At 42.7% G+C, this 12,329-nt stretch overlaps 1 protein-coding gene across 3 annotated transcripts in view; it reads right to left on the reverse strand.

The window, feature by feature from the left end:
• Positions 1–28: 28 nt before the first annotated feature.
• Positions 29–12,329, reverse strand: part of MCC (MCC regulator of WNT signaling pathway) — a 221,928-nt gene continuing 209,627 nt past the window's right edge. For 2 of the 3 annotated variants that reach the window (XM_072860358.1, XM_072860359.1), the window contains 2 exons: positions 4,626–4,748; positions 29–3,566 (listed from right to left, as the gene is read on the reverse strand). In XM_072860358.1, the coding sequence (XP_072716459.1) occupies positions 3,386–3,566; positions 4,626–4,748 (304 nt within the window). In that variant the 3' untranslated portion in view covers positions 29–3,385. The remainder of the gene's footprint in view (positions 3,567–4,625; positions 4,749–12,329) is intronic. The other variant, XM_072860360.1, reaches the window with a different exon arrangement.

Here is a 12,329-nt window from a genome sequence, read left to right on the forward strand (position 1 = left end):
AACAGCATTAGAAATTTATTCAGAATATAAGAACATTTGTAAAATAAGTATTATAAATGTCTCTGTATAAATAAATGCAGTTTTTACAATTCTATATCAAATAAACACAAAATAGCTATTTTACAGCAGCTAGGAAACTAAAAAGCAGCAACACACTTAAAGCTAATTCAGTAAGGTGAAAAGTTTCTAAAATTACAATGTATGGTACAGTGTTAAAGGAGGAGAAAATCCTAATAAAACCAGTAGACCAATACTGACATTAATGCAAACTTAGTCACATGTGCTTTGCAATAACTAACAGTACATTCAAGCTGGTGAAGATTTACACATTTAATTAGAAAAAAAGTACTTTTTTTTTTCTGAACACAGTGTGAAATACAAAGTTTTGTGCACTCTGGTGACAGAAAATAAAAAAAACACCCTAAGATTAATTAATGAGTAAAAAACTTAGGTTCTTTTGGCAGGAACCACCTATTTTTCTTGGTTTGCAAATGTATTATTTCTGCAACAAGTGAGTTAGGTTGCTGTGGCTCAAGGTGATTTGCACATATCTATAGGCTGGAGTGCTCATATTTCAAACAGTTGCATAAAAGGAGCTAGTTTTTTGGCATTTATCCTCAGGGTTGGTGCGATTTTAATAGGTACACTGGAACTGCAGCTAATTGGTAATATTAAACAGTTTTCACAGTAACAGTAAACCTTCCATCACTTCCCTATTGGCCTTTTCCAGTATGCTGACAAATGAAGCAGTAGCTGCTTTTGCTTAGGCAAAATAACTGGTGGTCTGGCAAACCACCGGTTTGGTACCACTGGCAATACCAGTACTACTGGTATACAGCCACAACAGTATAGCTACTGCTGTGGCTGTATGATACCAGTCTTGCTTTTTCATCTCTAAGCCCTATGGGAAGAAAGGGGGAATGGCTTACATTTACTGATGATTTATAATTTATTCTAAAACACTTTTAGAGCACAGTTGGCAGGGAAGATATGCAGTAAATGTAGTAAAATGACATTCAGTTTATGCAGAATCAGCAAATCGTTAGGCCTGAAAAAGGCATGGAGGGACACTGCTTTTTTGTGCCTTTTATGCTTTTTTAATTTGTATCTTTCCTTTAAAGACAGGTTTCAATTAAAATGCTTTAAGGTTCATTCATTGTATGATGTTTACCAGCTTCTCTAGCTACCAAGAAATAGAAAAAATTGAGCATAAGAGGAAATCCAGTGCAGCAGCGGTTTCTAGTCACCTTAAGTGAAAGGTATTTCACATGGACAGCTTGAGATGACCTCAAGTTACATGGGTGTTTCAGATGCAAGAAGACAAAACTGTAACTGCATTTTTGCCACAGTACACAGTGGATAATTTTGTGTTTCTTCAGAAATAAGTGTGATCAGCTACTACTGAAGCTTATGGCAAAACCCCATGTGTGTTGGTGAGAAACTTGTTGGCCAAAAAAGGGAAACACCATAGACAGGTACTTAGCAAAACCTAAGGAAGTAAGAAATCAATGTGCCTGCTCCCTCAACAGACTGGTTTGCAAAAATTTCCATTCGCATTATAAATTAAGAAATGCAATTATCTTGAGAAAGAAGACTGATCAAAACCGGTCCCAGGGCATCACTACCTACAACTTAATTTTGAAGTCAGCATTGTTTTAATGTGCTATAGCAATCCATCACATATGATGTTGGCTTTGTAGCTGATGTATCAGACTCTAGAGAAGTAGGAATCACTACCCTAAGAAAAGAAGAAAACAGCAGCTGCAGTAATAGGAGATGTCATGAACACCAACTGCTACAGTTTCAGATGTAACCAAGACTTAACAATAATGCCATACTCTGAACACAAATTCCCACAACTATTTTGGCAGCCAGACCTAACCCAAGAGTAGACAAAAATGGTTCAAGCCCTCTAAAAAGATTTCCTTAGTACTAGAAATTGGAGGAATAAATGAGAGAAGTTATCATAATTCTAAATACACTAATAAAACTTGAGGTGCAACTCAACATGTAAAGCAAAAAGGATAGACAACTCCAGAAATCACCAGATTCACTCAAAAACAGAGCCTGAAAAATACAAAGTAGAGGTGTAACACAGTAACAGGCTAACAAAATTAATGGACTATAGTTTGGCATGTTAAAACAAACATGGCAGCTGTTTTACGTACTCAGTCAAAAAGAAGCAAATTCTAAATTAAACAGGTGCTAGAGCAGACTCCTGTATTTTGCTTCCCTAGAGAAATCAACCTGATCGCCATGCTTTGCTTAATGTTCATTACCATAATAGGCCAACATTTTCAATTCAGTCTGTTTGATAATACAGTAACATGATGTGACTTAAACAAAAGAAGAGAATGCTAGCAGTAACAAAAAAATAACCTAAGAAGCTGTATGAAGACTTCACCATTCACATTCTGTTTGTGGCTGTATATCCATACACCTACACATTTATAGTTTTGTGCCTATGTATTCAATATTAAACAGGTACATTCCTAATAAGTACCTTTTTTGGTCAAAACAAGTATAAAATGAAGACATTCTACCTCTTGATCACAGAAAGCTGTAATAAGCACTATACACGTGACAAAAATGGCCCAGCTTCTTAAAGAAAACCTTGGCTATAATGTATTAACAAGAAAAAACAACTTTCACAAAGTAATTACAAATACCATGCACTATAAATACCAAGAGGTCTCCTATAATTTCTTACCCAACCTTGGCACAAGACTATCTGGCATGGTGAAACTCACAGCCTTTAGTCCTCTTACAAACTGTAAGAAATACACCATTATCATAGTTTTCAGAGATGCAACTAGGGTTTCTTGTTTTTTTCCAAATCGACAGGAGTTTTCCTACCTGATCTGTACTGTGAGCGACAGTACTGCAAGTACAGTGCAAAAAAGCAAGCCACCCTATCATCTCCCCACTCTGCAGCTGCCTAGTTAGCTGGTTTAACCACAGCAGCAAGTCTTGAGACTACAATACAGAGTTGTGTGCAGAGGGAGCTCAGGGTTTGGGAAAACTCTCAAATTACCTCCAAACTGCCCAAATTAAAACCTCTTAACATGAATTATTTTGCATGTGACACTGTCACCCATGGGACATACATAAAATGGAAGAGAAGCTGTATGAATATAGACATAATGACACAGACAATGTACATAATTATAGCATGATAATTCAGGCACTGCCATTTTACATTATGAAACAGTCCTTAAGGTTAACACTTATATTATCCCCATGGCACCTCTCTGGGATCCCAGAGAAGGTGCTTAAATGTGTCAGCATTGACAGTCAGAGCTTTTAGCGTTTGAAGCTACATAAAAGTCAGCCTCCAAAAGAAAGAAATTTGTAATGGCACTCAGCATCTTTGAAAGAGATGCATTTAAAGTGAAGTTTCATTGGTGTGTGGTCTAGAGTTCTCTTCTTCTAGTAAAGCTATTCTTTGTTTGAGCATCCTTACTTGTGTTTCATGTCTCTCCACCATGGCCATCATTTGTGATTCCAGTTTCTTCAGCTTATTTTGATGCTTTTTCTTTGCTTTTTCATAAGCTGCTACCAAGTTGCTGTTAGAAATACAAGGCAATACAAGGTCCTTCAAACAGGCTTGTTCATAGCAATTGCTACAAAAATCCACCCCAAAACCCCACCTTCAAGGAACTCCTAAGTTTGGGTACTGATCATCTTCCTAAAATTTACTAGTGCTTTAAAACGCATTAGATCCAACCTTATTGATCCAAACCCAGATCAATGCTAATCTTTATCTTTTTTGGGGCAAGTACACACCTTTATCAGTAAACTGGTTACTGAAAACATTTTTAAACATGGTTCAAAGAGCCAGCTAGAGGTTGTTGATGATGACCTCACAGAGCACTGTTCGTGAGTCAAGATACCACAACATTAAACATGTAATGATTTACAAAAATGTTGCATGACCAGAATCTGCTTACAAAATCCAGCACTGATTTTGCATTTTCCATTTAAAAAAATAACAGTTCTATTCAGAGGATGGCATCTTGTGCTGATTTGTCAGCTGCTAAGGATCTCCTGTGCCGCCACCTTGACTCAGTAGGAAAGCTTGAGATGGGTACTGCTCCTCACCACAAGGGCTTTCAAGTATAATTTATTAATGAAAACTACATTGTGAGCGATAGGCTCCTTGCAGGAAGGGCAGCTACAGTCCACCATATTCTCAGTCCATCCAAACACAGTGCCAGTAAAATATGAGTGAGCAATAAAATTTAAGTGTGATTATCGAAGCCAGTTTATTAAGAAAGAGGCTGGAGCCAAAGAAAAGGGAGCAATTTTAAACAAAATAACAGATTCATAAATCTGACTAAATGGAGGGTTTTGTTTGTTTTAATAATAATGCATTTACTAGTAACTCAGTTAAGAGTAACCTATTTCCCCCACTCTGTTCTTAGCTATGTAGTTTTCAGTGTCGTACATGGGAAGTTTATACCTCCCCCATCTCTAACTATAACCTTAAAGAGTCAACTTGTGTGAACCCAAGGACCCAGAAACTGCTCATTAAGGCAAGGGGAGGATTACAGTGCACTACCAGAACACCGGGGGGGGGGGGGGGGGGAATCAATGGTGCATCCATCTGCTGGTAGATCCTTTACCTGTTTGCCCTTTTAAGGTCATTAACAAATTCTGCAGATTGCTGATGTCTGATTTCACTGCTCTTCGTGAGTCTCTCCAAAGCACTCACTAACTCTTGCACTCTAGCCTTCAGTTTCTTCTCCCTGGATCAGGAGAAAAGGAGGGAGAAAACTATTTTCAAAACAGAAATAACACTTCAGCTTGCAAGTCCATGAATGGTTGTCCTGTGCTGGGTTGACAAGCTGAAAATATTTTCCTTACTACTACTTGGATAATACAGGAGGTAGTTCTTACATTAAACTTTTCCACAGATTGATTTTTAGAACATTCACCATTTTAGAATATAGGATCAGAGATGCAACAGACAAAAGAGAAAACAAACTTCTCTGGTGGATCATGGTCTTGTATGTATCGATTCACACTAAGAAATAATCACAAAGATACATAAATAAAAATTTAAGAATACCTGGCACATGCCACCCACTGTGTCTTGAATGAGATAGCAAAGAAAACTACCAAGGCAAATCAAGCATCATGGTAATCATATAGGAATTTTAATTAAAAATAGCATACCAGGATTGCTATTAAAGATAATTTACTAAACAAATTTCTTTTTACTTAGAAATTACTATAGAATCATAGAACGGTTTGGGCTGGAAGGGACCTTTAAAGGTCATCTAGTCCAACCCCCCTGCCATAAGCAGGGACACCTTCCATTGGGTCAGGTTGCTCAGAGCCCCATCCAACCTGACCTTGAATGTTTCCAGGGATGGGGCATCTACCACCTCTCTGGGCAACCTGTCCCAGTGTTTCACCACCCCCAGAGCAATTCCATTTATTTCAGTTGCTGCCTCAAACTTGCCTGAGTAATTTATACTACAGTCTGTATTACAGCAGATCACTAGTTTTTTTCAAGAGCCAGCAAGTCCAGTCCATGTGGCAGTGGGAAACAGAAGAAGTTAAAAACAAGAGAGGGGAGTACAGACAGAAAAGGGCAAACACCAGAAATACAGAAGAAGAGAGCACAGGCATTTTCTTCCACGAGGTACTCTTTTTCTTTCAAATAAGCCACAGTAGTGAGGTTTAAAATGCCGATATAGTCACCAATACTTACGTACCAATTATGAACCAAAACCTAATTACATGAAGCGTGCCAAAATGGAAGTAAGGTACCTTATAATATTTTTACGTTACAAATATCTCTATGAGGGAAAGAAAAAGCAAAGAAGGCAGAAGTTCTGGGGCAGAGTAAGCATTACAGCTTGGGGTTTAAGCTGGCTTTAAAAATCATTTCCCAGCGCTGGCAAGCACGTGGCACAAGGCAGGCGCTTCTTCCCGGGGAGCTCCCTGCCGCAGAGCCAATGGCTGCCCAGTCCGCTCCTATACGGACGTGGGACTGTCCCACCTCTTGTGCAAGGGTGCTGATGTGGTGACCCAGGAGCCTTTCTCTGTGACCCATCCTCATAGCCCAGACAGCTAAGAGAGAGAAACATCAGATTTGAAAATAAAAAAAGGGGGATAAGAATGACATGGAGCTGGGCTAAACCAGGACGAAGTTAGATTTTGCAGTGTTGAACCTTACGCTTGGGAACTTTGCACCTACGGAGATACTTGTCCATGCTTTGCTGCCAAGAACCGCTTTGCAGTGGTTTGCCTTCCCCTCCTGTTTTTGTTGCAGTGCTGCTACGTGAGTAAACTGGATTTCATCTCAGTAACAAGACTGCCTCCAGCTCCCACATAAGCCCACTGAGCCCCATGGGACTGAATACCCTAACGTTTGTGAAAGCTTCCGCAGCTCGGCACAGACCACACGGATGCTCCTCGACGCCCAGCTCACCAGCCTGCAGTTCCGAGGCTGGCCTGGCCACGGCAGCATTTCATAACCAGAGGCACGGACAGCACATGTGGCGTCTCACCCTGCCCGGCTTCAGCAACAGAAGGGCTTTCACAGAGTCAGCCGGGGAACTACTCCACGTTAGCAGTTTATCCCAACGCACGGCAGACGGCTGGTTTACTGGCCAAATTAAAAAGGCCGTAAGAGGGGCCCTGTTGATGAAGAATCATCAGAATTCTTTATGCGTCCTTCCACTGCAGTAACATACTCTCAGTTTTCGAATGACGCAATCTTCTTCCCTAGCGGTTAAAAGCTCACTGCCATCCGCCCCAAATATAAATTTTATTTTTTATATCCTATCTTAGCAGCCAGAAAGACTCAGCAGAGTCTATGGTCAAAATCTCTGTTCTGCAAAGAAAACAGGAATAAAAAAAAGTCCAGTTTTTACTTGCAATAGAAGATAAATAAGGAAAGGTCAGACCTGGCAGAGGCCAGACCCGTTATCTAACACGTGTGTGGCACTACTGACATGACAGAACAGAGCAGGGTAAATGCGGTGCTCGTCTGCTCCAAAGGATGCTGCAGCCAGAGCCTCTGGGGAAGGCTCACTAGCACCGTGCCCAGCACCGTGACCTAGCCTGAACAGCAAGTCCAATGGAATAAACATTCGCAGTATTTGGATGGGGAGAGAACACTAAAAATCATGTGAGGCTGATGTAACATCACGTGCAAGAAAAGGTATAGCTGTGAAAACACTGCACACGGTCCCATGGGAAAGAACCCTGTAGAGCCACAGTTTACTGCAGCTGAAGTCCTCAACACACCCGCTGTAACAAAAGCTGCGTGGAAAAGAAACACAGTGGAAAGACTTGGAGGAACTTGTCATGCATGGTAAAATTTGGTTGGTACGGTGACTGTTACCTGATAAGACTATTACATCTCCTTTTGTCCTTTTTTGCACTCACACCTTTCAACCAGTCATGTTCAGTCCGAACTCAGCTGAACATCAAGAGGTATTTCTTTACATTTGGCCTACAATAACATCCTTGTCCTGCTGCTTGCCAAAGACACAGAGCCAGCGGAGCGGCAAGCACCTTGGGCCTCTACAGGCTAGTTAAACAACTTTCAGATGCTAGTTCTGAACCATCTAGCTAAACAGGTAACAGTAGGTAATCCTTCAGATCTATAGATGCCTCTAATTTACATTTATACCAGTAAAACACATGTATTCCCTGAGCTGACGAGACTGTTGATGTCTTTAAGTCAGTGAAAACAGCACTAGCTAGAGCCTACTCCTAACTTAATCTCAGGGAAAGCAATGGGCGGTTTGATTGCGTGTGCTGAGATGTCCCAAAATCTTACAAAAACAACACATAGGGATCTACTTTTACACTTACTGTTCCCAATTTAAAAGATGCCTATCTAAATATCTTTACTTCAAGAGGCATTTAATTGAACAAGTAACACCTGAGTAGACAGACATAGCAGCAACAGTAAAGGCACAGTAAATACCTTGTTTTAGTCTGGGAAATGGAGATGCATATACACTTCGTTAATGACTATTACATGCAAAAAACACGTAAGGTTTTCCCCAGAGTGCTGCACCTTCTATTTTAGTAGCAGATCAGAGACCTCAGAGCTGTACCTTACTGGCTGGCCAGCAAAGGCTAGTCTATCCCTTCATAAAAATCCCATGCCTCATAATGCTAACTCTTCCCGCTTCTCTCCATTTCTATCACTAATTACCTCAGTTTGGACACAAAGAATTGTTGTTATTCGTGTCTCTCCAAAACTGATTGCTTAGTTGGGCAGTGAACGGGAGTGATAATGAATCCTGAGGTGCTATTTGGATCCCTTTAATGCATTACAGGGTTAGCTGTCTTTATGGGATTTCTAGCACCACTTCACTTTCCTGATCGCTATTATAAATCAGCAGGATATGAAGAATCAGGCACTACAGGCTTAATGAGACAGAATATTTTAAAACAATAGTCCTAGTCATACGCAGCATTTTTCCAGGATGAGAACGTGTCAAAGCTGCGAACCAGGGATGGAACTGCATTTGATGCCACAGCCGTACGAACATCCTCCCAACAGGGACGGCTGTATGGCTGCGGCATGGCCTTCTGCTGGCAGGCAGTCTTCCAGACTCTGGAAGAGCAAACTCGCACAGAAGCTTACATGCCAAACTCACACTGCTATTGTGCCCCAGGGCTGTAATACGCACCAGTATGGATCCTGGGAAAGCATTTACGTGTGTATTTTGATGGGAAGAGCGAAGGAGAAGCAAGTCTTTTTAGGAGAATGCAATTTCTGTGAGCCTGCAAGTCACAAGTCAATAGGACCGCCAAAGTCAGCACAGCTTTTGCTCCCAGCGGTTCCTCTTCGAACTGGCTACTGCTGCTGGAGCTGCGGAAAACGCAGCCGCTGCACCTCGCGTGCACAGAGAAAATGAGCAGGTATTCCCAGAAGAGGGAACAAGCTTATGATCTGAGGGCACAGCTCGCTTCCAACACAAGGGCTCTCTGCTGTGGGGCACTCAGAAAGTCAGCTGGGGAAATCCCTGACTGCTCCCTTTCCAAGGAAAAGCTCAGAATAAGTGTATTCGGAGGCCTACAGCCTACTCCAACATCCGCTAAAGACACTATTTTCAGTGAAATGCCTAATATGCTGGTAACAAAGACTTTTGTTTTGTATTCGCACAATCAAAACACTCTGTGGGCAGTTGCTAAGCAGTCTTCAAGGGCTTTTTGTTTCAGACTTACAGGATGGTTTGAATAGGAAGGCAAGCTGACAGGGCCTAATGTTTTCTCTGGTTTCAAGGCTACCGCTGCAGACAGTGGGGAATTCTGCCAGAGCCATAAAGGAAACTATATAACATCGGGCACATTTCTGCAGTTTCTGTCAATTTGGCCTCCACACAATGACACCATGTTTGGCCCAGGATAATGTAAGCAAGGTCTTGCACACCTTATATTTTCCCTCCTGTCTGGGCTTTTCCAGACATGTTCAGGTTTCATACGCCAGAAGTCTTCCCAGGCGGATTTTCCTGCCTTTGGTCATTTCATCGAGAATTCCCCAGTGCTGCAAACAGGAAGCTGCTCTTCCCTGGCATGCAGAAAGTTGATTTTTCTGCCCCTGGCTTGGAGAGTACCCAGCTAACTCCCCCTCTTGTGAAAGCACAAGCTATCGCCCCTCTGCCCTGGGGTCAAGAGCACCCACAGCTCTTGCCAAATCTGGAGCAAAAGAGGAGTAACGAGCTCTCTCCGAATCAGGAGGTAAGAAAGTTTCCCAAAGCTGGGCACAAGAGTCAGGGGCCTTTGGGACTCGATCATCCTATGTCTTGCCATCCCTAGGAACATCCTTTTACCCACCAGGGAGCATTGCCTGCTACAAGCAGACCCCTTCGAATCCTGGCTCCCCTGTTGGACCGGCACCATTCGCTCCAGGTCAGCATCTGCCCCTGAGCTTCCCATACACGAAGCCCTGACGCAGCAGCCGGGCAGCCAGCCCAGGGGGACAGAGGCCCGAGGTCTCCTGGGCATAGGTACCCATGCAGGCTGGCCAGCCCCCAGGAGCATGGGGTTTGGGGAGGGGAGGGAGGAGAAGCACCTCCTGCATGGCCCCTAGCTTTCTGCATGGTGCCCGCTTTGAAGGGGAGGCACACATCTTCCATCCCACACTTTGCTCCAGTCCCTTTCCTCATATCCTCTTGTTGTTTTAAGCCTGGCATGTTCCCTCACTCCCCTCTCTGCCTTTTCTAGTTCCAGCTGAACAGGGTGACACATGATTGTTTTTTGTAGGCATTTGACTCCTCTTCTCTCAGGAGATAACAGCTGGACATTTAAAAGGAATGCAGATAAATTATCTTTTCATTAGCAGTTTAAACTAACATCTTACGTCAGACTGGCATGCAGAATCCCCAAGCCAATTCAAATGCGTGCCTGCCTCACTGGTCTGGGTTGGCCTGCTAAGGAAAACAATTAACATATAATAGAACTTTTTTAAGAGGCAACAAAACAACACTACGCAAATGCCAAGAGAGTCTTAAAATCACCTCTTCAAATGCCACATCTTCCTGTCTCACCTCCTCAGGCATCAGTGGGCTTGAGAACACCCGTGCTGCCTGCTACCTGCGCAAAGGTAGCCCTTTCTGAGCACAGAGAAGGCGGAGAGTGCTTTAAAAAACACTCTGCTGGTGTAAGATACAGTACTGCTTTTTTGCTGATTGTCAGATGCTCAGAGCAGATCTCAAAAACCAGACGGTACTACAGGCATGTGTTACACCACCGGCAGTGGGGAGACGGGCCAGGTGTGGTCCTGGAAACAACAGACTGGCAGCAAAAAGGGAGAACAGGCCTGGAAGGAGGCAGCCGCGCTCCCTGCTCAAACCTCCCACCCAGCCTTGCCAGCGCAGCCTGGAAGCTCTCCAGACGTGGAGCTATTTGGAGCTCCCTGTAACCATTATATCCAAGTGCACAGCAGCTCAGATAACCACACAGTGGTAAGAACTACTTATTCCGTGTCAAAAATAGAGAAAAAGCAAAATGACGGTTATCTGTGATGCACGTAGAAAAAATAGCTACCCGAGGTGCTTCTGAGGAATCTGTCCCTTATATCACCATGAGTCATTTCTTTCAAGAAGGTTTCTCTCAGTGGGGCTCTCCAGGGGGATTTCCAGAGACAGGCCATGCCTCCTGAACCCCTCAGGCAGCCGAGGGAAACCACAGCAGGAGACTGCACAGTCATAAAAATGACAGAGATTCCTGAAATTTGCAATGGCTGCAATCCATGCCAGTCTCTGGCTTCCATATGTCTCAGAGTTGCGTATCTCCCCATTTAATGGACGTGATAATGACAGAACAGGAATAAGCAAAAGTAACCGACAAAAAGCAGCTCATGATGCACTGGAAAAACTCATCAGTAGCTCCCGAATACCAACCCCCACCTCCCGCCCCCCACTTTTATCCACTGTACGTTCATGCTGTACTTTGGCCAAAGGGAAAGAGCATTTTACTGATTCAGTTCTTAAGAGTAATTTTAAATCTGAATCATTACAATATGGTGTGTTTTAGGTGCTTCTCTTTTAATTTCCAAGACTTAGCCTTACTGATGGTCAAGATAGGCCTGAATTTCAGAGATGCTTCTATCTACTCCTGGGTCCTGCTATCATGAAAATAAGGGTGGCTCTAGAAAACATGCAAAACTAAGATGTCGTCACATGGAGTTTGTGGAAGTTTAAAATAAAGGCAGGTGACCTGATTTATCTCTGGCTGACATTGTGTCAGGAAATAGTCACTGGCATGCCTTGGCACAGCTTTCTGTTGAAACAGTTGCTCTCTCAAAACAAGAAGTTTGGCACAACAGAGGGTTGCAGTCTTTGGACAGGCATAAGGACCTACAACTGCAAAGAACATTACTGTGTTTCAACAGACACACAGAAGCTATTGCAATAGGATGAATTTTCCATGTCCTACTAGAAACAGCTGCAGTTTCCACTTCCAGAGAGGCAGGACCATAGCTCTGTGCAAAATGTGCTTTTTGTTAAGAGAAAAAGAACTGTTTGCCAGTCCTACTGATTACCACCCTTTTCCCTCTCTATGGTAACTTCCCAATTAGTAGTATCACTTACTTTGAGAGATTAGGTTATCTCGAAGTTCAAAAGTCATCAGATATGGTAAATATATAGCTTCTTTGTTGTGTTGCCAGATGGAAAATCACCCTTTTGTAAGGGAGATACTGAAACACGCCTAGACTGACACAATTCATGTAACCCTGCACAGCCATCAGAGATCATAATTTTGTGCCAACTGATGACCCAGTTGACGTCTGCACAGTCAGTCTAGTTATAAAGTGTTTTGTCTGCCATGGCCCTTACCTAGTATTGTCA

Source organism: Ciconia boyciana, chromosome 4 (genome assembly GCF_034638445.1).
Source record: "Ciconia boyciana chromosome 4, ASM3463844v1, whole genome shotgun sequence".
Taxonomy (NCBI): domain Eukaryota; kingdom Metazoa; phylum Chordata; class Aves; order Ciconiiformes; family Ciconiidae; genus Ciconia; species Ciconia boyciana.